This window comes from Arctopsyche grandis, chromosome 9, assembly GCF_051622035.1.
Source record: "Arctopsyche grandis isolate Sample6627 chromosome 9, ASM5162203v2, whole genome shotgun sequence".
NCBI classification, from domain to species: domain Eukaryota; kingdom Metazoa; phylum Arthropoda; class Insecta; order Trichoptera; family Hydropsychidae; genus Arctopsyche; species Arctopsyche grandis.
In genome coordinates this window covers 21,541,710-21,567,252 of record NC_135363.1, presented here as the reverse complement: position 1 = coordinate 21,567,252, position 25,543 = coordinate 21,541,710, and the positions used below count along the sequence as shown (strand labels likewise).

The 25,543-nt window shown below is 32.9% G+C and overlaps 3 protein-coding genes across 4 annotated transcripts; 2 read left to right on the top strand and 1 right to left on the bottom strand.

Annotated features, from left to right (window-relative positions):
- Positions 1 to 1,504: 1,504 nt before the first annotated feature.
- On the bottom strand, positions 1,505 to 12,956 carry ZnT63C (solute carrier family 30 member 1). 2 transcript variants are annotated; one of them, XM_077437586.1, is made up of 9 exons: positions 12,620 to 12,956; positions 6,957 to 7,140; positions 6,657 to 6,879; positions 5,636 to 5,869; positions 5,355 to 5,530; positions 5,162 to 5,274; positions 4,304 to 4,427; positions 4,103 to 4,207; positions 1,505 to 4,034 (listed from the first exon to the last, which is right to left on the bottom strand). In XM_077437586.1, exons 2-9 carry the CDS (start codon positions 7,131 to 7,133, stop codon positions 3,870 to 3,872), a joined length of 1,317 nt encoding a protein of 438 aa, XP_077293712.1. In that variant the 5' UTR covers positions 7,134 to 7,140; positions 12,620 to 12,956; the 3' UTR covers positions 1,505 to 3,869. The 2 variants fall into 2 exon arrangements, with proteins under 2 accessions (XP_077293712.1, XP_077293711.1); XM_077437585.1 differs by having other exon boundaries at positions 1,512 to 4,034; positions 5,355 to 5,545.
- Positions 12,957 to 13,841: 885 nt separating this feature from the next.
- LOC143916488 (mitochondrial inner membrane protease subunit 1) lies at positions 13,842 to 15,824 on the top strand. The gene is made up of 2 exons (XM_077437619.1): positions 13,842 to 14,230; positions 14,306 to 15,824. The coding sequence occupies exons 1-2, from the start codon at positions 14,138 to 14,140 to the stop codon at positions 14,654 to 14,656; spliced, it is 444 nt and encodes a 147-aa protein (XP_077293745.1). The 5' UTR covers positions 13,842 to 14,137; the 3' UTR covers positions 14,657 to 15,824.
- Positions 15,825 to 16,509: 685 nt separating this feature from the next.
- On the top strand, positions 16,510 to 21,150 carry LOC143917305 (post-GPI attachment to proteins factor 2-like). The gene is made up of 9 exons (XM_077438788.1): positions 16,510 to 16,564; positions 17,178 to 17,229; positions 17,279 to 17,303; positions 17,377 to 17,523; positions 18,069 to 18,200; positions 18,327 to 18,488; positions 18,634 to 18,739; positions 18,819 to 19,025; positions 19,780 to 21,150. Exons 1-9 carry the CDS (start codon positions 16,510 to 16,512, stop codon positions 19,914 to 19,916), a joined length of 1,023 nt encoding a protein of 340 aa, XP_077294914.1. The 3' UTR covers positions 19,917 to 21,150.
- Positions 21,151 to 25,543: the final 4,393 nt, after the last annotated feature.

Here is a 25,543-nt window from a genome sequence, read left to right as displayed (position 1 = left end):
GACAGATGGTATCCAAAAGGAGGACATGTCCTCCTTTTCCATGTTTTGTCCTCCCTTACCTACTGTAAGTCCTCTTTTTTGCTAAACATCGGGCGGGACTGGCGGGAGGCGAAAAAGGGGGCAGGGCATGATGATTTAGTTTCATGCATTGAGTTCTTGAGCATCAGAGGTGTAGAGATTGACGATGTTAAGCTACATGATCAATTTTGTAACTTGATTTCATTTCTTAAATCAAAATCAGATGAAGCATATTATGATTTGAAGTTGTACGAGCAGTGGACAATCTACTTCAAAAGTGTTAAAAACGTTGAATGTTTCTCAGAACTGCTCAAGATCTGCGAGTTTTATTTTTGTATAAGCGCACATAACGCAAATGTGGAAAAAGTATTTTCACTGATTAATACTCAGTGGAGCAAAGATAGGAATAGACTAAGTGTGCAGTCAGTTAAATCTTTAATTCTTACTCGATACAACTTCAAAAACATGACATGTGAAGATTTTTGTTAAAAAACCAAGAACTTCTTTCCAAAATTGGCAGCTCAGCTAAATATGATATAAATAAAGTAAAATAACATAAAATATTCGTTTAATTTCTGAATGTCCTCCTTTTTTTACAGAAAATCCTCCTTTTTAGACCCATCTGCCCTCCTTTATCAAATTATCATCTGGCAACCCTATAGTACACCTGCAGGATACGGGTCGTGCTGGATAAGTATGAACAGACCTCTATGCGACCGCGACGCGACACGGCAATGCTCGACCAAATATTGTTTGTATGAAATTGTATAAGATAGAATGCACTACGCGTCACCAGTGCCGATTTTAGGGGGGGCTAGGTCGGGTGGCGCCCGAGGAAGCCAAATAAGTCAGGGCGCCGAACGATGCGCCAAAGGCGCTTTAAAATTTAAAATTAGAGCGCCAAAAGCCATTCAAAATTTTAGATTAGAGCGCCAAAGGAGAAAGTTCTTTCTAAGGGTGTTTAGAAAAAATTGCCCGAGGGCGCCATCGGGTGTAAGGCCGGCACTGCGCTTCACGTGACACAGTTGCCGTTTGTATCAACTTTGCCGTGTCGTATCGCGCCGCGGCACGTAGCGGTTGCATTGTGCGGTCTGGCCTAAAGTGCTCTAATTAGAGACTGACGGACAACATGCTCGACGACTAAAAAAAAATGGTTCATTAAGGCCAGACCGCGACATGACACGGCAGTGCGCGGCCACATTGTTTGTATGAAATTGTATGAGATAGAACGCACTATGCGTCACGCGACAAAGTTGCCTTTCGTATCAACTTTACCGTGTCGTGTCGCGCCGCGGCGGGTCACTGTCGCATAGTGCGGTCTGGTCTTTATTGTCGACCATTTTTTTTGCACTCCAGTTTTCTCGGACAATGGAGAAGTCTATTTTTTTATGGTGGAAACCTGACCGCCGCCCTTTAGTAATTTCTGGTTAGTCTAATAATTAAATAAACATTTGAGGAAGAGTTATTGTGAATATTAAAAAATATGGAATTTTCACTAACATTTTATTCATACGTTTGTTTTTTTTTCTTTATATATGTAGCTCATAACAAAAAAATAATTGAAATTTAAAATTAATTAATCTATACATAAAATGTGGACTAGGTCCTGTAAAAATGAAAAATAAGAATCATACTTCACTTCTTTTGGCTCTAACTAACTAGATTGTCATTTTCCTTAAAAGCATTTTCCCTTCGAGAGGTGACATGAGATTAAAATCGATTTGCACAGCCTAGCACTTATGAACATACGTAGGTATAAATGTGACTTGCTTTTCATTTTCATTACATTTATAATATAATAAAAATTACAAGCAGCAATAGTTCATTCCAATTTGAAGTCAAAAAATTATCTTCCATTAAAGTATTAATAAAAATTATACAAATAAAGCAATGAAATCAAGTACATCATTTAATATAAAAAAATACATTGTAATAGTATACAGAAATAAAAAATATATAAGAAAATAAATCTGTATAAAGAAATCAAACGTACGAAACTATTTTCAGAAGCTACAATTTAATTGCATGCATCATACATTATTCTAAAATTTAGTCTTTCGAATATGTTTTAAGAAATAGTAAAATATGCTATTTATAATTATTTCGGTTGTATTAATAATTATCTCTATATATCACCATGTGCGCGAATGCATGTGCATCTTTGTTTTCTAATTTATAATTAAAGTAATAATAATATAAATTTCTATATTGTTGTACTGGGAAAACGTTACCAGTTTTGTTTGGAATTTATTTACTTATTGTTTTTTACTTTCATAATTCAGCCATAGACTTGGTTGCAATTCCAAATTAAGTCAAATATTTCCACATCACATTTTATAATATTTATCGTACTTTATTATATTATTGTATATCAGAAATTTAAATGACATTATATTATAATACAATTTGAATAGAATAACTAATTTTATTATATCAAACAATACCGAATCAGACGTGCTTTACTTTATTAAATTATAAAATAACACACAGACCTTCATTAGAGATATTTTATGTCAAAGTTTCAATACTGATAAATTATAATTCCATCAATTATTTCATAGAATTATTTAACATACATATGTATAGTGTAAAAACAGAAATTATATATTATTTTTTCCAATGCACATTTGATAACTTACATATATTTATTGAAATCAGTGAACACAAAAAATAGGCTCCATGTAATAACAAGAATTATCTTATAACCTAATACGTTCATTTGAGATAGTAAAATATCTGATTAATTCAAATGATTCTTGTTATTACACATTTTCTAACTTCTATGTTTATTAAAAGTTTATAACAATCGGAAAAAATACTTTGAATGAAACTAGTAGTTATAAATATTTTAAAAAAAAGTTGGATTAATAGTATATAAACACGTAGGTATGTATGTATATAGATGATAAGTATGTATATTTCTAAGATAAATTTACATACTATGCAAGGACATACTGGGACATTTTCAGATGCTGATTTAATACTAATGCATTAAAAGTAATGTTGGTCCAGAATATTTTCTAAGTACACTAGTACTGCCCTTGAAATCTAGACGATTGGGTGTACAGGCCCATGCAAGTTTTTGGAGTTTGTTTTTTAAATACATTTTTTGTATAAATACATACATATATACACCGATAATGTTTTCGTATATGGTATTTGTGAAAAAACACAAATAAAATTAATAAATACTTCTGAAAGAGATATTGACTAATAACTTTTAACGATTATGTAGAATTAATCATAAACACTTACACGTTACATTCTCTTCACGACCGCCTTATCTCAAGTTGAACTGTCTGAGTAACAACTGAATTTACATACCAAATGAAAACCTATAATTAATACTACTCAGTGATCATTGACATGAAATAAAATGTCAGATAATAAAAATATTATTACATTCACCTATATATGAAAACCAATGTTACACTTCACCAAAGAATGTTTCGAGATAAAAAATATTACACAGCCAAGATTACAAAAGAAACGTTCTAAATGAACTTCACACAACTTCCCATCAAACGAATACCGGTTTTAATTCAAACTGGCACATTAAAGTAACAGAGCCAAGAAACATTGTAGCGCTAAAATTGTCCAACTACTAAATTATTAATAATAAATGTTGTTAGAATCCACCTCTAGTTTGGATGTTCATACTCGTCTCACTTCACGAACGTTACTCGAATTCAATAAGCTTGTAGATTTATCTGGCTGAAAATTGCTACATTTCGATCGAGCAAATTTTCAACTGATGAGGCAGCATTCAGAACAACTTTGGTATATGTAGTTAAATTGAATAATATATAACTATCATAAGGCATACTGGTCATTTTGTACAAGTGCGTATGTCAAACGCAGGATTCACGAGATACTGGCACTATTGATGTATCCGTGGGGGGTAATAACAGAGCCCCACTTTCGAGGACATCGGGTTGCTGGCAGGAGGCCGAAATATTTCGTTGCCTGCATAAATAAGGCGTGTTTGCAGGCGACGGTGTTGGAGTATCACGACCCTAAACAAAAAAATTATAATTTAATTGAAAATAGCTGTGAAGTACAATCTATGTGCAATCATGCATACCTGTTTATTTGTGCCACAACATGTAGCATTATGACAAGGAGGATCAGTCGTCGGACAATGTAGAGCACACGGTGGTTCCAATATTCCATTAGGACCCGTTATTCCCTATATAAATATTTATGTATGTAAAATTAAAAGACTTTATATAGAATTACATATGTATGATATTCACATGTATTGAATAGACTTATATACACTGACCTCGTAGCCTTCACCCGGTATCTCGACAAATTCTGGTTGAATTGTTGTTGAATGAATACCTTCATTATGGAAAAATTCTTTTACTTTTTCAGCAATTTTCATATACTCTGATAAATTTCGGCATCTATAAATCAAAAGAATGAAGATTAAGCGTCACAAATTAAATATGTATTGTATATTTCAAATATTTAAACAAGAAATATTTTATTTTATACATATATTGGCAGCTCGTGCATAGTAGCTGCAGCACTGCAGCACCCTCAGAAAAATTACTAAAAAAACGTATTTTCAACTTGCATTTAGATATTTGACATACTCATTAATACAAATGAATATCTTAAATATATAATCATTTTTAATTTTATTTTATTCCGAAGCTGTAAATGTATAAACATGCGATTTTTTCGTAATTTTTCTAGGGGTGCTGCAGCGCCCTAACTCCTATGCACTAGCTGCCACAGTAAGACCTAACTGGCCATTTATAAACATCGATAAACAATTTATCGAACAATTTTATAAATCATCATAGAGACATCTATGGATAAATTTGACAAATACTTAATAAATCAGCAAATTCAAGATGCTGAAAACTAAAATTTTACGAGAAATAGGATAAGGTTGCCAGTTTATTGGAGCTATTTCAATGAAATTAGATAAATTGGCAAATTCTGATAGGAAACGATCGACCTGGAATCATATATACAAGGTCTGGCCAACAGCATCGGGCCAGGGATTGAACCTGTGATCACTCAGTTGAAATCATAACACGCTAACCATTGATTTGTGCTGCTGCTACTATATGATATATATGTATGTAACTAGTAAAAATTTATCAATTAAGAAAAAAAAATTATATACCGTATATGTGCAGAAGCGATAATTCTGTCTCCAGCTAATTGCCACACATGGAACTCGTGCACAGCGATGACTCCGTCAACTCTCTCCAATAACCTTCTTTGAATAGCATCCACCTAATAATATAAAAGAGAAATAAAATACCAACCAAAATATAATAAATGTGTTTAAACCATCACTATATAAAAATTCGAACCTGGATATGCGTAGGCACAGTTTGCAATAAAATCAGCGCAGACTCTCTTAGCAGCGGCCATACGGAATGGAGAATCAACAAAACGAGGATCACGCTCAGGGCAGGATCAATAAAATATTTGTATTCCCATTCGGTGAGCCACACTACGAGCGCAGAACACACAACGATAACTGATCCTAAAATAGAAACGACTAATATTAATTCAAAATATACACACACGTAAATAAAAAAAATAAAAAATAACGTACAAAAATAAAAAGGTAGGAGTAAAATATACATACCCAAGGCATCAGAAAGCACATGTAAAAAGACACCACGCATATTCATTTGTGACGCGTCGTGAGAATGACCGTGCTGTTTTATAGGAACAACTGGAGCTTCCATGGGCACAGTTCTCACAGATCTTGGATACATCGCATCATTTTCATTGTCATCAGTTACATTCGTATCAACCAGTTTTGACAGACCGTTGGCCACATGTGAATGTCCATGTCCAACTAGTCCATGTCCGTGTTCTAGTAAAAAAAAATACAATTCGAACCATAAAAATCAAATTAAAACAACTTTCAACGAAAAATCGAATCGAATGTAATAATAAATTTCTTTTTCTGGCTATCTAATCGCAGATATACATATGTACATATTTTCATAGTACATATATCTTTTCATTCGATATCCTTTGAACTCAATATAGGCCGCCCTAATATTCCGAAAACTCTATATGAGAGGCTGCATATTTTTCGGAAAGTAACGGTAAAAATAATAGGCGTTGTAAATTATATGATCATATTAGTATTTATCAAATTGTAGTGTTTGCTGTATTCAATTGTGTATAAAATTTATATACATTTCAATACATGTTCCCATAATAAACGAAATTTTTTTTTTTAGAGCATTGTGCTGTTTATTTGAATGAAATAAGCTTATTTGCTAAACATACTACGTCAATGTCAATGTCGATATCCAAGGATTTGAAATCTTTTCTGAATTTTATTAATAAATTCCTTGCAAAAAAAGTAACACTAAAAACCATAGAAATATATGTATATATATTTTAAAATTTATTTATCGATATTTTGGATAAAGATATGCTAGTATGAAATCTATGAATGCAAGTTTGAAACTAAATATTTTAAATAATTTTTTTTATATGAAGTTTGGAGGATTTAAAAACACACGCTGTGTTGATGGCCTTTGAATGAGATTCTATTAAATTCACAGCGTATGTCTTTACGGCCCATAGTGAGTTAAATGTACATATGTAGACATGAATACAAAAAATTAATATATCTTCAAAATTACCATGGAACAGAAACAGTCCAATTATATTGACAAGCAATCCTAAAGTTCCAACAATGACTAGAAGTTGAGGATTGTGAATTTTTTCAACTTCGATGAATCTTTTACACGCTTCGACGGTGATACTGAAACAGAGGGCAACGAGGAAAACGGCGTTGACCAAAGCTCCGAGCACCTCAGCTCTCGCCCATCCAAACGTATTCTTCGACCACTTCTTGGGCGACATCTATAACCAAAACACAATATTTGTAAACAAAAGACTCGACAACACTGCGGCTCAATGTCGCAACATATCAAATATACCTTGACAGACAAAAACGCAACGGCCAAAGCTGCAACATCACTAAGCATGTGAAAACTGTCGGCCACTAAGGACATGGAATTTGTTATGTAACCGACTACGATTTCAACTATGAATAAAATCGCAGTCAACCACAACATTGACAGAAGGCGACACTTTTTTCCCGTGTACTTCCCCATGATTGAACTGAAACAACAGGAAAAATCTTGTGATAATAAAATCGTTCAATAAATTACAATAAACAGATGCATTAAAAAGAAAAATTTAAGTTTAGCAAACGTTGCCAGACACTTATGTATGTGCTGTAAATAAATGTTGTAATTGAATGTAATACGTTAACAATTGAATACCAATTTATCACTTAACAAAGTATAGTTAATAGAAGAATTACTATTAGTAATGTTTGATTTGTATTACATCTGCCTTGTACTTGTATAGGCATGAAGAAATCATTATAAAAAAAAATATGAACACATCTGGAAATACCATTTTTAATTCGGATAATATACACCTACCTCGTATACTTTCTAGAATTGTTTGGAATGAGTGACAAAGAATTCTCGAAATTCCTGTTATGAGTCATAATCGCGCGATCACCTTCACAATATTCTTTACCTGTCATGATTCTCTTCCAACAAGGTCAATAAAAATCCATATATGCATTCGAACTATACCATCATTCACGATGCACATATATTCCGAGAATCAACGACGATATGCAGTCGAATTAAAAATAACGCAGAATGTTCAGTTATTTTTACCGTGGAATTAGTAATGTGTCTATAAAAGAAACTTACCGTAAACGAACTTAAAATGTGAAAGTCATGCGGCATTTAAAATATACGTTTTTAACTAATTGTTAATTATATTCATTAAAATTTTTTTAGGAATTGAGCAACCTTCGGCTTTCAGATTTTAATCAAATTTTACCTAAGAATTTACCCTATCTGCAAAGATTAATCACACGAATAGACTACATTTTTTAGGGAGCCTTTTGTTTGAATTGATAAAATCAAACTGATAACATGAAATTTTCGACTTGATAAGTTCCATTGGTCACTAATGTCAGAACATCACGTTTGAAATGGGAATTGAAAAGATAAAAATGAACCGATCGCAAACTAATAAATAATCGATCATTATTACACAATTAGGGTTATCGTTGAGTGGATCCGTTCAATGCCAAAGTTGCAACGGTACCCGACAATCAATTAAACACACATTTAAAATTATATTTCAATTGACAGACACATCTCGGAAAATCTTTCCGTGCGCATATAAATGTAGTACGTTGACCAATTTATACCAATACCAATTTATCACTTAACAAAGTATAGCTAATAGAAGAAGACGCTTAGTAATGTTTGACTTTTATAGACATGAATAAAACATTTAAAAAAATATATGAACACATCTGGAAATACCATTTTTCATAACACTGTTCAACACGAAAAATGATTCAGAGACGAGATATGACTTTTCTTATAGATCTATGCCCAGTAAACACGAATCTGGTACTAAAAAATGTTGATTGGCTCGAGATTCGGAGATATGTGTTTTTTAAATCGCGCGATTTTTCTATATCTTGGTGTTGTTCGGTCGATGTTTCAAAATCTTTCATTTGTAGTACTTTTCAGCTTTCAATACTATTTTATATTGAGTAGTTTCTATTGAAACATGTTTATTGGGATAGTGTTCTGGCCACACTATTTTTTGTTTTCGTTTAAAAGGGTTAATTGGAAGTGTGTTGAATTTTAAATCGGTAAAATTGCGAGCTAAAAGCTCGTACTAGTATTCACTCGTATTTACACGAATCTGAATTGAATTAATAGGGATAATATATTAAATTGTCTTTATATGAGAATTAAATAAAATTCCACTTAGAAAAATCAACTATTCTTGTGGATTAATAACAAAAATCAATAGAAGTGAAAATACGTACTTTTGACTTTTGATTTAAACTGGACGACTACTTAGAGATATTTGAAAGCTGAAAAGTACTACAAATGAAAGATAAAATACCCGACTATAGATTCCAATATTCATTTTGAACAGAAAATTGACAGATTTTGAGACATCGACCGAACAACACCAAGATATAGAAAAATCGCGGGATTTAAAAAACACACATATCCCAGAATCTCGAGCCAATCAACATTTTTTATTACCAGATTCGCGTTCACTGGGCATAGATCTATAGGAAAAGTCATATCTCGTCTCTGAACCAAATAAAGTCGTCATTTGTCGAACAGTGTAATTGAAGAATTCAATCGAAAAATCTTCACGTGCGCATATACATATTTACATATAAATACAACATCAGAATGCACATTCGTGTTATCTTTGTTTGTTCAAACTGTTAATAAGGCTGAGTTTAGTAATAAATAATAACTTGAGACAAACACGATACTTAGATAACGCGATACATATGCTAAATGCTGAATTTGAAATTCGAAGTCAAATCGCATCTATTCAAAAGTGAGAGTGGAGAAAGCGATTCTAGCAAACGACGCAAACTCGCGTTGGCTTCTTTCGAATTATCGCGTCAAATTAATCAGAAATCGGAGTGACAAAATCTGAAATAAGATATCAAACTAGGCCACGAGTTGATTGACCCAAATGCGACTGATCAACGTCGTCGTTTGATGATTAATTGCACATTTGTTAGAATATGAGTGGCATACTTATACGCAAATTATTAGTAAATAATTTTGTTGGAGGTATATTGTTGTTCTGCAGTAGACGAGTGTGAAAGAAAATGTCATCAGTTGAAGTGTTTTAAACGGACAATTAAAATGATTGAAGTATAGACAATATTATACATTGATAAGAGAATATTATTCATTGTCATCAATGCGTATAACTTATGGTATAATCATACTTTAAATTAAATTTATGAATGATGTAAAGCAATATTGATATAAAGTACATATGTACATATGGATTTCATATTAATTACGATGTCTTTCGAATTTTGTGGTCATATAGACCACTCAAATATGATGTTGAAGATATTCGAAGAATGCTAAAAATTTTAATGATTAATATTTTAGTGTTTTTTTTTTATGTCACAAAATCTATTCGTGATTAATATTTGTAAAAATCACTATAGTACATAGAAGTATTTTTATTTTTATTTGTTTGAAAATCCTTTCATTTTTGAATAGAAAACATCCATATGATTTCATTGTATGTATGTATGTATTTACTTCGAAATATATAAACACAAAGCAATTGATAATTTTCTGTTGAAAATGATTTTCAATGAAAATAATATTTGTATCACTCTATGTATGTATGTATGAATGTACATACATATGTAGTACATACCAGAACTCTGGATCACTTCCAATTATTCAGTTTTTATTTATATGCGTTTTCAAAATTTACTTCCATTTCATACAAATATTTCAAGTATAATAGAATTACCAATATTAGAAGCTTAAATATAGATATGTATGTATGTACAAGTCTGATGAGAAAAAGGGGGAGCCAAGGTCAAGTTCAAGGGCCCAGGCCACTCAAGGGGCCCCCGTATCGGAATACTAAACTGACCAATTTCGGAGAGTCATATTAAACATATATTTTTTATTAAAAAATGTTGTGGTGACTGGTATCTGCTATAATTCAGGGTTTCCCAAACTGTGTTCCGCGGAACACTAGTGTTCCACGAATCCTGAATAGGTAGGTGTTCTGCGAAAAATTTGCAATGGTTTTATAGGCTGCAACACATTTAAACAACTTCTACCTTAAATTAAAAGGCGAGTGATGGTCAATCCCCACTGATGTTTATGAAGTCAAGAATATAAATACATACAGGCGGAGAGTTTGAAAATAAATTGGATACGTAAATAAAAATTGTGGAAAAAGTATTACAATATAAGGTAAAAGTAATAAAATTTTTAATACAAGAGATAAAATTCAATTTTGGATTTCATCAGTTGAATCTAATAATTTTGATTGCTTTCCTGCATTAGATGAATGACTTAAATTTTATAGTAGACGAAGAAGTTTCCATATTATTTTTAGAGCACCTACATAACTTGAAAACAACTCTTTTGCAATATTTTCCGAAAACTAGTAAGGACAATTTCCTGGGATCGTAATCTTTTTTCCGTGACAATAAGTTTGAGCGCAAGAGATTATGAAAATCTAATTGATTTACGCAGTGACTCTGATTTGAAACAAAAAAAAAAAAAAATACAAAGATTAGCCATTAAAATGATTTCTGAGCGAGTTTGTCAGAAGGATACCCCAATATGGCAAAACAAGCTATTTTTGTCATATTGGGGTAAGAGCTTTGTTTAAAAATATTTATGAAATAGATAATAAGTGTTTTAATAATATATTTACCCAACTCTAAAAATAAGCTAAATGTTCCGTTAAAATTTCTGGGTTTCTAAAGCGTTCCATTGTAGAAAAATTTTGGGAAACCGTGTGCTATATACCGATCTCCGTGACGGGCCGGAATGTGAAATTACCGAAAACGCAAATATCGGAAGGCAAAGATCGAAAATCGAAAGATCAAAAAAAAAGGGTGCATGGTAAACGGTACATACTCACTTAATTTGCGCGAGCAGGATACAACAAGAACAAGAGGAACAGGCTTTTCCTCCCGTATTCTGCGCGCGCACATTAATACGGGAGGAAAAGCCTGTTCCTCTTGTTCCTGTTGTATTCTGCTCGCGCAAATTAAGTGAGTATGTACCGTTTAAGATCTTTCGATTTTCGATCTTTACCTTCCGATATTTGCGTTTTCGGTAATTTCACATTCCGGTCCGTGAGGTAGAACCGCTTATACATACATAGTTATGACCGAAATTCGAAGAATTCATTCGACGTATAGTTATATGTATATTGCGGAATGACAAAATAAAACCCTTTTATAGTGGCATGGTTTATTATGTCAGCAGATATAAATTAAAAGACGTTTCAATGAACGAAAAAAATTTATAAGGGCATACATTTTAAGAGTTAGCCTTGAGCATCATTAATCTGCATGTTGCTAGTCTATGAAGAGATTTTCTTAATTTTTCAAAGTTCTACGTATTGGGAGTGTCAATGACTTTTATCACGTTTTCCATAAAATTTCTGTATGAAAATCAATAAGTATTTTTTTTTTGTTTGTCATAGGGTCTAGAATTATTTTTCCCAGAGCACGGGATTTCTCTGGGTGGACCTGCATATGTATGTTATTTAGAATTCTAGAATATTCCTAGTACAAGAAACAATGGTGAAATTATCGCGGTTTTAATAAGGACAATGTGGCAACATTTTCCCACTGATTAAATAATTGATGGGTAAACTCCGCATTTTCTAAACACGAAATTTCATTTTCATCCAAATAAGATATACATGTGGATACATTTGATTAAAATTTTAAAACAACCACATGGACGAAACCTACTTTGGAATTGTGTCGAGATCATCAATTGATAGGTACAGTCAGCTGTGTCAACAGTGTGTAAAACTTCTCGAGACGAGACAATGCAATGACTGGTAGTTCTAAGAGTGGGAATATGCGTAAAGTAATTTAGCGACGAAGAGAAATCAGAAAGTGGGGTGGGTGGGTGGGTGGGTGGGTGAAAAAATAAAAGTGGAGCTTTGTTGCGGACCGGACCGGACCGGACCGGACCGGACGATACGGTTGAGCACGGTTGTTTACCTTCTGTCGTTTGGTGTCCTGGCGAAGAGGGGCGGCTGCGGGGGCGGGGGTGAGGGGGGCGAGGGTGGGCGAGGGGAAGGGGCGGGGCAGGGGCAGGGGTCAGCGGGGGAGTCTCGCGGCGAGGGCGAGGGTGAGGGCGAGGGCGATAGCGCTCTCCTGCATTACGGGCTCTTCTGCACGGTGCAGAAGCTGCTGAGGGAGCTCGATCAGCTCGATCAGCTCGGTCGGACAGCCACCGCTACTGGCACGGTCGATGGCTATGAGCCACTTTGTCACCGACTGTCAATTGACACCACTGGAAATCACGTCCGCTCAATTATACGTCGCCAGACACACTGAGCATTCTAGTCTACTGAGAGAACCACTACTGCCAACATATCGAATGAATCACCACTAAACAAAAATTATTCTACGAAATCACCACGGCCATGGCGTCAATGACCATCGGTCATTTGAACTGAAACCATACGAAGACTCGGATAATAAACGGATTATTTCGCACACTTTTCAATCACAAAAAGGAAATAAAGATAATTCCTCAGAGGACAGTGATTTTGAAAAAAAAGAGCTATACAGAAAAAACATCAGCTAGCTCCTTTAACTAAAATACGTCATTTTAATTGCAATACGCTGAAGGGTATAGATAGACTCGAGTAAAATCAGTGTTTGAGGATATATTGATGCTTACCCAGAATTAATTCAAGCTGTATGTTGAGTTGTATCAAGTGGTAAACGGATTATTGCGCAAATTGCGATCACGCGCACGACAATCGTTGTCACAAAAATCACGAATACGGAATATCTGGCACTCGAGTTCCCGTTAGTACAATTATTTCGCGGGGTAGTACAATATTTCGATTGATGGAGTTTTTGGATGCCAGATGTTCCGTGCTTTTAGTGACATGACATTTTTATGAGATTTTAGTGACATGCGCGAGATTGCTTTTATCGCAATAATCACCAAACCCACTTCTCAAATGAATGTCCAGCAACTATGTTCTGAGCGGAGTTGAAGCAAGTACTTTCACAACAGAGTGGAGCGATGCAAAAAAATAGTCTGCTACAATATTCATATCCAATTGTCTTAGGCCATAGCATTCATATTTTTTAACTGTAAAATCCAAGTGAGCAATAAACACACATTGGCAAGAACTAGTCTGTAAAATAAAATTTTATCTGATTCTAAGTTGTCCAGTTATCAAATTTTTAATACAGCATGATTACATTTAATCATTTTCAGCATACATATATGTATGTGTGATAAAAAATTGACTGATTACATATAACTTTTTCCTCAGAAGAAGATTTAAAAAATTTCCTCTAGATACCATATTTTTATTCGCATTATATTTTTCATAAAATAATTTGTTCAGTAAATTACATTTTATTATGTTTTGGGATACGGTTATGGCGCGAAAGCGAAGGTTCCGAGAGTCATTGACTTGACAGATTGGAAGTTGAGAGGTGAGGTGTTCGGAGGTCGAGGGCTGCGGAGCTGAGGATCGTCGGGATCTCATAATGTGGCGACGTGCTGTTTCCGGTTCTTGGCTAACACTCAAGTGCGGATGCGTCGCTCATTGCATCTTTCAGTTTATAGGCGATTTTGTTGTGGTAATTTCATTGTGCAACAACACATTTATTATTTTCATTTAATATCTCTTGATCACACTTCGATACGTTTTTCAGTGTGCAGGTCCTTCGATGGAGCCGACGTTGCAATCTAATAACGTCCTTCTAACTGAACATATTTCTCCAATATTGAACAAAATACAGAGAGGCGATATTATTATTGCAAAGAATCCTTCCAATCCAATGCAAAATATATGTAAGCGTGTCGTCGCTCTGCCGGGAGACACAGTGAAGGGTCCATTCTCTATAAGAAATCAAATAGTTCCTAAAGGACATGTGTGGTTAGAAGGAGACAACTCATCCAATTCTGCAGACTCTCGAGTGTATGGACCCGTGCCCATAGGCTTAATTAGAAGTAGAGCCGTGTTAAGAATTTGGCCTCTAGACTGTATAAGATTGCTTGTTTGAAGCAGTATTCGCGAATTAGGTTAATCGAATTATTGTTTGTATAAATTTGATTTGTTATTAAAAACGAAGGTACTTACATGTATAAAGATTTTATTGTTAATACGAAACATCTATTAGTAATTTCTCTGTTATTTATTGCCCCTAGAATACGATTTAAGTAAACGAAATTGTGGTTTGGTATTCCATTTTAAGAATTTGTATATACATATGAATGTTGATTTGTTATGTATGTCGTTATTTATTTTTAATATGAAATAATTAAAAGTTAAAATTACTATTATCATTGTTTATTTTAAATTTGTGTGAGAATTCAGAAAAAATGTAACACCCAAAAGTAAAATTTTAAGACAAGCTGTCTCTGAAATACATTCTTACAAGACAACATCTCTTAAATATATACGATGTTTGTAATCTTAAACACCAAGTTTAATAAATTGAGGTAAACTTTGAAGCGTATACAACATCTCTTACATTTTATCACATTTAAAGATATGTCTACTAGATTGGGAGACATAAAACAAATTATATAATTATACTAACAAAATGAAGCTACGAACTACTACGATGGTCTTATCGTCCAGTAATGAAAAAAAACTATGGTAATAAAGGAAACACTGCTGTTGTTGACCATTTGGATTAAAATAATACATCAAGCATATATTGTTACCAGTTAAGATTATATGTACATATGTATATGTCACAATGAAATTATATTTTCACTGGGGTTTCAGTGAAATCATAACCAGCTACATTTTCAGTGTTGGTTTTATTCATTTAAGATTAGATTGTTAGGGTTGGTATTGTTACGTATACTAAAAAGAGCCGCCGAGTAGTTGCAATCGGATTAAGCCGAGGCGCATCCCTGAACCCCGTGCGACCGTTATAATTGGTTTCGAGGATTATCTCTAGACAAAGTACTGTCGGCTAAACAATGATTGCATTTAGCGATACTCGTTCGCATTCCCGTGGAGTTCTCAGAAGTGACCCATACCATGGGAATACATATCCGAGTACGTGACTATAACAATAGGTAAACAAATTAGACGGCGAAGATGTCCTGAGAGATCTACCCCTTATAAGGCGGTACTTGGGCGATATCATGTCATTCTGGACTGAGCACTGCCAGTGCGTGTATCTCTTTAATCATCAATAAATACTGTGAGACGACTTTGGCCTTTTGCTTGGATCCTCCACTCACCCCTACGCAACAGTATTATTTAAGGGTTAGGTTAGGTAAGGGTTGGCCCTATTTATTTAAGATTGGGTTGTTCGGGTTAAATTTATAGAGTTAAACGTTGTAAATTCATAGTTTGATACATTTTCACTGCTTGAATTGGTGAAAATATATTTTCACTTGAAATATGCTTTCACTGTAACATATATTTAACACATAAAAGATAAGTCACAGCCTTAGACAGAATTCTTCAAAACACAGGCGGGTGCCGCTAAGCATTTAAAAAAGATTTTTTCTGTTGTTTTTCATATGAAGGTATGTATGTATGTAAATTCAAGGCTTTCAAAGAATTCATTCGCGATCGTGCGATATACCTCGACATGATTAGTCATTATCATTATTTATGTATATTGAGGGGGGGGGTAGAATCCCCTTGCCCCCCCCCCCTGGATACGACCGTGAGATCAATGACCTCAGCATGGCCAACAGTTATAGTTTTCTCTGATTTTTCTGCATATATATTTAATATTTGTCTGGAATCATATAGGAAATTATTTTAGTACTATACTGGGACCTATCACGCCTATCGCGATCCGTATCGATAGTGTAGTAGGTCAATATCGTGATAATCAGTAGTGATTGGGGCCTTCTGGGCGACTGTGGCTGATGGGAGCTGGATATGGATGATACTGTTAGAAATATTGACGAAGATATCGAAGACCCCAATCTCTATTGTGAGCACAATTAATCAACCTTTTAAAATATTTTCCATTTTTGAGTATGTACACTATTTTAAAACTGGATAATACCGGTTCATTATTTCGATTCACGAAAACGAAAATCAAATTGAAAATGAAAAGCGATTAAAAAGCCGCCATTTGTGTTCCACAAAAACGCTGTAACAATATACATAAATGTTTTGCTACTGTATTTTTTTCCGTTAAATTTTCACAACTAGTAGAATAATGGGTTACATCCCAAATGTGAATCGCTACCAGGATAACCGCCGCTACGAAAATCGCTCGCGCGGATTTCCTGTCGCACGAAAAATCAATGCACAGGAAATATTGCTCAAGAAAAATGATTTTTTATACGAGATTTGGGTAGTTTTGAGGGAGAGCCACGCGAGCGATTTTCGTAGCGGCGGTTATCCTGGTAGCGATTCACATTTGGGATGTAATTGTTATCACCGAACCAGTATAATGATTTAAATAATTCGCTTACATTTTAGTACAAACAATACACGTATATTGATATAATAATTTTAAGCTGTATTGTTAAACCGTTTTCACGGAACCCAAGTAATAATTACATAACTGAAAGGGAATTTTTCCATTGTTAATTAAGTTATGGGTATTGCTAAATCGTTGGATTTGCAGTTTGAATCGTCAAAAAGAGAGTGAGATGTGTATTTCACTGCCCTCAATGAAATGATATATCATAAATAGGTGGGGGTTGCCGCGTCAGTGGGGGGTGCGAGTGTGGGGGTGGGTGTGGGTGTGGGGGTTGGTGCGCATATTCGGTGGCGATGTCGGTTATGTAAGAGGGCCGGGCGGCGCGCCCTCAGCGGCCGGGCGCCCTCCGCCTCCGCCCTCCGCTCTCCGGCCACATGAGCGCCCCCCAAATAACACCCGCTAACATCGCGGAAAATACCCGAGACGTGCCCTCGCAAGAGTTACACCACGATAATCAGGTAAACTGTAAACCATCATGCCTTCCCCACCCTCCCTCGGCCACGCTGCGCTAAACAATGCTTAACCTATGGCAGGCCTCTGCTGAAAATAACCCGACATTTTCCACGACCTAATTTTGATCGATCGACCATGTGTCCGCGAAACGTCTTCAAATCGATCATTTCATTGGGATTTTTTAGCGCTTGTAATATTTTTTTTAACACCCCATATGGCAACACTAATGATCCCATTGATAAATCAATGAATGAAATCGACTATTTTTCAGTAAGCGTAATTTGTATCAATTGTGAAAGTGATCACATTAAACGAATGAAAATTATATGCCGATTTCAGTTCATTTACAATAATATCGATATTAATTTCTTATTTAGCATTATATTTATGATTAATTTGAAAGTTTGTAAAAAAATTCATATAATTTAAATACGATAACATTCCTTTTCCCAATTTCACTTCATATCATTTACATGAATTCAAATAAGAATTATAAGGATTTTTACTATTATTTTATTGTGTAATTTAAATGATTTTATCTTTAATATAGACGCCGATTTGGCGTTGTGGCCTTCGCAACGTCTGCGTTGTTGCACTGTGGCTTCCACTTGGATCTTTGCTGTTCTGTTTTGTTACCGCTTCAATATTTCAGCAAGATGATATACATGAAACACATTGCAGGGTGAGTAAGAAGCTAGAAATGAATCGTTTATGATTAATACTATGTAGGTATAAAGTACCATACATACATAGATTGTGAAATACAATTATTTAATGTACATAATGTGCTTTTTTTTTATAATTTCAGGTTTATAACATAATACCATCAATAAGTGCCATTACAGGTATAAGCCCTCAGAGATATTTATGGCGAATCTGTGTCGCGTTACATTTAGGTCCTCGATTTTTGATAGGGTCTTTGTATCACACATATCATACACAACGTTCAAATCTCATCACCAATTTAGAGGTAATACAATATAACATTAGTAACTAACATAGTACTTTTAGTCACTAATTTAGAACATATTTTTTGACCAACTATATATAACTATAATGTTTGAATTGCCGAAATATTTATCATTAATATGTATATATATATGTATGTTTTTCAGCATCGAACGTTAGCGAAAAAACTAACAGAAGCATGTTATTGGTTAAACTTGGTCGAAGTGTGTGCTCTTACAGGAGTTACTTATATCTCTAACAGAGAAAACTACCGTTAGTATCGAGTTTCTAGACTGAAGTGTGTTGATGTTGGGCAATTTTGATTATGCAATTATTTCAAATTATGTTTCAGCTGTTCATGAAAAAATATTCATAATATTTATGATGTCATCGCTATTGCATATGTGGTGCAGGGCGAAAGTTGGGAGCATGGGCAACATGGGAGATAGACCACTTAAAGGCAATAGAACTGTTTGGATTTTATTTTTCATATCTGTCGCTTCAACAATTGGACTTGTGGTATTTTTTTTACGACATCGTCTACTTTGCAGGCCAATGTGTAAGTTACATTAAGATATGCTTAATTTATTATGTGAAATGAATGTGAAACGCCGGAAAACGCAAATATCGGAAGGCAAAGATCGAAAATCGAAAGATCTTAAGTCGAAAGATCAAAAAAAAAAGGGTGCATGGTAAACGGTACATACTCACTTAATTTGCGCGAGCAGGATACAACAGGAACAAGAGGAACAGGCTTTTCCTCCCGTATTAATGTGTGCGCGCAGAATACGGGAGGAAAAGCCTGTTCCTCTTGTTCCTGTTGTATCCTGCTCGCGCAAATTAAGTGAGTATGTACGTGAATATGTACCGTTTACCATGCACCCTTTTTTTTTGATCTTTCGACTTAAGATCTTTCGATTTTTGATCTTTGCTTTCCGATATTTGCGTTTTCCGGCGTTTCACATTCGGGCCCGTGAGGTAGACCCGCTTAATTTTTATACATATATCTCAATCAAAACATAATTATTATATTAAAGTTTTTCAAATGCGCTAATAGGTTTAATATAAAGTAGTCTTTGACTGTATACTGTAAAAGGTATTATTTCAAATCATCTCTTTTTTTTGTTAGTAATAAATTTTGGCTCAATAGCTGTACTAACGATCGGGCTATTTTCATTCACATATTATTACATATTAATTGTATGCGGTAATGAACAGTATAAACCAATACATGCATAATATTGAAAATCTTGGTTATATTGAAAAACAACTGTTTGTATACATATTTCACCATCTATTTTTACTTGTTTCAGCATTTAGTTGGTTTTCGCTGTGTGAATATATTATAGCGTGTGCAAATATGGCATTCCACGCCACCGTTGTCTTGGACTTTCCTAACCATCAAATTCAAGTGGCACCATTTCTATTAAACAATCAAAAACAAGATTAAAGATTCACGAATTGGACGAAAAAAAACCGCATGCATATCGTGTAATGAGATTGTGTTTTACTAACCAGTTATGTTGTGCAATTATTGTTTTATTATTTAATGACAATAAATATATGGATTGCTTAATTTCTGTTCAACATGAGATTGCCATTGACTCGTTAACGTATCTCCATATTTTATGGGTTGTATGTATGTATATAGTATACATATATAAAGTCTTTTCTTGTCAATCACGAGGGCAGTCATTAACGACCCTTATATAGTCAATAAATATACACCCTTGTATATTATAATATCGATATATATTATATATGATTTTAAAATTTATTTGCAAAATCTGCAGTAGGAAAGGAAGACTAACTCTAAGTATTAATAATTTAATTTTTAAAATGTGATTCATATGCATAGCCTTTGTTTGTTTTCGTTATTATTATTTAAGGCACGCAATATTAAATATTTATTATTTGCGTTATACACTTAATAAATTTTTTTCGGTATTTCAGTAAAAAGATATACATATACCCAAATTTGATACTAAAACATATACATATACATATAATGTATGTATTGGTGATTTCAATTTGTTACGTAAATTAAATTTTAATTTGCAATCAGTGACTGTGATAACTATAAATTTATACATACATGAATCATTTTTGAAATTTGTTAGTATCAGTTGTAATTAAAAAAAAAGTGTTTGTTAGAATGAGACGCCAGCTTTATAAATGCTACATATTGATTGTCTACCGGTAGATCTTTAAGTGGTGAATGTTTTTAATTTAAATCTACGCACAATCTTACAATTTACGTTTTTTACGAAAAGGGCTTGAAATCATGAATTTATAAAGCTGATGTGCAAAAAAGTGATTTTTCTATTTTGGGTCCAAAAATTTTGACTATTTTATTCAGCGCACGTTTTTACCTATATTAAAATTATTATATTTTTGAGCAAGTTATTCTCTATTGAATATGTATCTATACAAATACATGTAAATATGTATTAAATTTATTGTGAATTTCACATGATTACTGGCCAAACTTTATAAAAGATTATTCTATTCATATTTTTTGTCTGCTTGATTTTTTCCAACGTTGGTATATTTTTTTTCACTTATCATTATGTATTCAATTTCCACAAAACTTAGATTGTAAGATATAAGATTGTATCGCTTTCTTCCTAGTTTCCAAATCATGCTGAATTAAATAAATTTATATGCATAATGAATATAAACTCAAAAAAAATTAAAATTATAATAATTGAATTAGAAATATAATAGCGTATTATAAAAATTCAAATTACTTTAAAATTGCACTGTTTGAATTTTCATTGTTAAACGTTTTCGGACATTCCTTGTTTTATTAAGCTTAACAAAATATAATGACAGTTTGACACTAAAATATACAAACTAAAACATATTATCAAATATTTTAATTCTAATTTTAATTGCAAGATTACATGTTTTACTACAACTATTGTAGGTATGTACACATTTCGCTATGAAAGATTTGATGGTAAAATGACAAAACTGCATATCTAGGGCAAGTCTATATTCCCAATATGTAATGACAGGTCCTAGGTAAGTTGCTTTATATATATACATACATATATATATATATATATATATATATATATATATATATATATATATATATATATATATATATATATATATATATATATATGTATTTTGTGTAATGTATGACTATTATAATATTTGTTATATTTGAATTTTGTGGTACAGAATTGTAACAGTTCAATCTAAGAAACAATGTATCTAGTCAATTCAAATTTATTACTGTGATTAATATTTAACTTTTTTAATTTGTATTCATTTATAAAATGTGTCTTGAGATTTTTGAATTCAATTTATATCCAAATGAAATTATTGAATTTGCGGGGCTAAAAAATGAAATAAAATTCTTGTTTTTATTTTTACTAAATTAATCCCACACGTTTTTGTCACTTTATATTATATATCATGTTATACATACAATACACAGTATTATTATAAAATATTACAAACTGTTAACGTAATAAATATGTCTTTTTTTCGATATGAAGGTTCACGTGATGAAGGTTTTAATGAAATTTTTTTGTTGTATATATTATTATGCATATTTTAATAGATGTGTCAACAAAAGTGCAGACAACAAATATCTACATTTTAATAATGTTTAAAGTACCGCCTAAATTAAATATAAGGCCTTCTAGAAATTTTGCAAAATTTTTCACTCCAGTAGATTTTAGTCAGATTTTGTACCTTATTGTTAATTTTTTTTTGATGTGGTACTAGAATATTTTTTGTCAAAGTATATTTTATAGTTGACACAATATAAAGTGTGAATATTATACACACTAGATTTTTTTTAATATTTAAGCAACGTATACTTTTTGTTTTTTAATTAAATGCAGACTTATTAATCTCCAGTTGTATAATCACATGTCTTGCCGTAAAGTTACTATTTTCAAAATATCTATAATAAGGATACATTCGTTTGGCAATAATTTTTTTGTATTATATTATTATATGTAGTGAAATATTTCACATTTAGATTTTTTTTAATTACAGTTCATACTGTCGTTGGTTTTTTTGTGAAAAATTAATCTTTTGATATTCTAATGTGAATCATATAAGAATTCTTAGGTACAAACCATCAAATTAGATAATATAGCATACAGATTTTTAACATCAAGGCATTCTATGAAATCTGTAAAAATTGTTAAATTATCGGCATTACCAAAATTGATATTGTTGAAGCTTAGTACGTAGTTCTTTTGAAAGATTCCTTTTTAGTCATCGTGTGTACACATACATATGTATTTACTGACATAAATATTTGAAATAACCAAACCTTATACATATTTATAGAATCTATATGAAACTTGGTTCATTGTGTTCAAATCAGGGTGAAAATTATTTAATTATTGTGTCAATGAAAACTGTTAAACTGAATTTAGACTTTCAACGCTTTATTTTAAGTCTATAAATTATGCTTGCGATTTCATAAAGTTTTATTCAAATATGAAATCTCATCACCTTGTTTGTAATGAGATGAAAATGTAAAAGTAACAACAAATCCCACCCGGAAACACTTGGACCATAAAATGTTAAATTGTTGTTATTTAATTTTATATATATGAAACTTCTCACACATATGAAGGTATGTTCATTCTAAAACAACTGAGAGTCTTCATATTTGAATAGATCTATTCAACTTCAATATTGTTTATTAATGACAATTTCAGAAGCATACAAACCCAATCAGTTTTGGCATTGACGTGCTGTACTCCAATATCTCCCAATCTGTTGAATTAGACTGAAGGTAAAGTTTCATTTCAAATTTGTGTATACAATAAGACAAATTTTCTTGTAAAATAACGTGTAATAGCAGAGTTCTTCTACATTTTGAAACATCCCCTTGAAATTTTCATGAATCAAAACATGTTTACTGAAATGGTATGCGCCTTGTGCCTTGTTATGAATTATTCACAATAGACAAAAATTAATGAAACAGTAAATTATTTAAGTTTAATTATTTAGGTAGGCTAGTTATTACAATTTGATAATTACATATGTATGTATCGTAGTTTTATTATATACATATACACATTGGTAATACTCGATTTCAGTGATCTTTGATAAGGATGCATCTGTGAATTTTTTTCAAAATTGAACATTCCATAATGGTAATTTATTGAGTGCAGCTTTATTTGATTCAGCACTTGTTTGTTTTCTTTTAAAGTATGTATTATATCGGTGGCGGTTATTGGAGGGTCTTGTTAATTCACCGTTGGATAGATTTAATAATCTGTCTATAATAGTGATTTCTTATATTATACGCATAGACTATATCTAACTAAATAAGTGAATGGCGTATATTGCATCTCACTCAAATTAATACCTATGGTTAGTGATCGGTCATTAAGTTTATAAAGCATACGCTCCTGTCCCTGCCACTGGTTTACATTATAGTTACATATGTACGAGTAATGATAAAACTGTAGATTCGATAGCAAAACACTGCATTGATCATTCTGAAAGATTCAATATAATGTAAATACATATTAAGAAATATGTATATTTTGAAAGAATATACTGAGTTGTTACCTAATCCATCAGTATTATATTTTAATTCATCGATTTTAATAAGCTTCCTTATCGTTACCATTAGAAAATAAAACCGCATGAATTATATGAGAATAATGAAGCGTTATTATACTTATATTAAGCGACAATGTATTTATGCGTTATTCTTAAAGCGGTGCGTTACATACACATGATATTTTGAAAACGAAATAATTAAAAGTTGTTTTAACTTATCGAATTCGTAACACTGGTGGAAGGTATATCTGATCTTATTTATTTTAATATACTACATAAATCGAACTTCGAATAAGTACGTTGATATATACATATATTTCCATTAAATTTAGAGTGATCATTGCAATTTGAAATTTCTGTTGCAAAAGATTATTTACTTTGCAAAGCAATCAGGACATAATGTATTATTGTGTTTATGAAAGTATAAACATTTTTGCCTTATATAGTTGTTCGTCTTTAAACTTTTAAGAAATAATTATTAAAATTAAACTTGATATGTTATAAATCTGATTCTTCATTGGAATAAATAATACACAAAATACTAATACGATTTTTCATTTCCTTTATAATCCCTTACACCAAAGATTATAACAAGTAACAATGGAATAGACAGTATGTACATACCACTATTTTTTTCGACCCCTTCAACATGTGTGCTCTTCACGAAAAAATTCAATTATAATTCCTGTATCAATGTGATGAAAATAAATAAAAAAAACACAAAATTTAATAAACCGGGAGTGGGATTTTTTCCTCTTAAAGTGTTCGCTGCTTGCATTGTTTGACAAATGGGAACGAGAATGAGAACGGGAAGCATCGGAAACGAGAACGGGAACGGGAACGGGAATTGTATGCGTTATTGTGGCATTGCAACGCATGCCGGGTTCAGCTAGTAATTAATAAAAAGTAAAATTATTGTCTGCGATAATTTGATAAATCAATAAAAGTAAAATGTTACCAAGTTCAAGGCGAGGATCCTTTAATTCCTGCTATAAATAAGTTTTCGACAATAAGTAAAATAATATGGTGCTTCTCCAGTGGCGTAACTACTATGTAGCGGGGGTAAGCAATGCTTACGAAGATCATCATTTACAGCCATTCGCCATCCACTGCTGGATGAAGGCCTCTCCAACACGATTCCACTCGTCTCTGTTTTGCGCAACTCTCATCCATCTCACCCCGCACATTTTCCTAATTTCGTCCACCCATCTTCCTTGCGATCTTCCTTTTACCCTTTTGCATTCTCTCGGGTACCATTCAAGCACTTCTTTGGTCCACCTTTCGTCCATCCTTCTAGCCACGTGACCCACCCATTGCCATTTCAATCTCTTCACTCTATCCACAATGTCCACTACCCTTGTCATACTTCTCACCCAAGTGTTCCGCTTTCTGTCTTTCCTCGTTAGGCCAAGCATACAGCGTTCCATACTTCTTTGAGTGCATTGGATTTTGGCGTTCAGTGTCCAAGTTTCACATCCATACGTCATCACTGGCAAAAAGCACTGATTGAAGATCTTTTTCTTC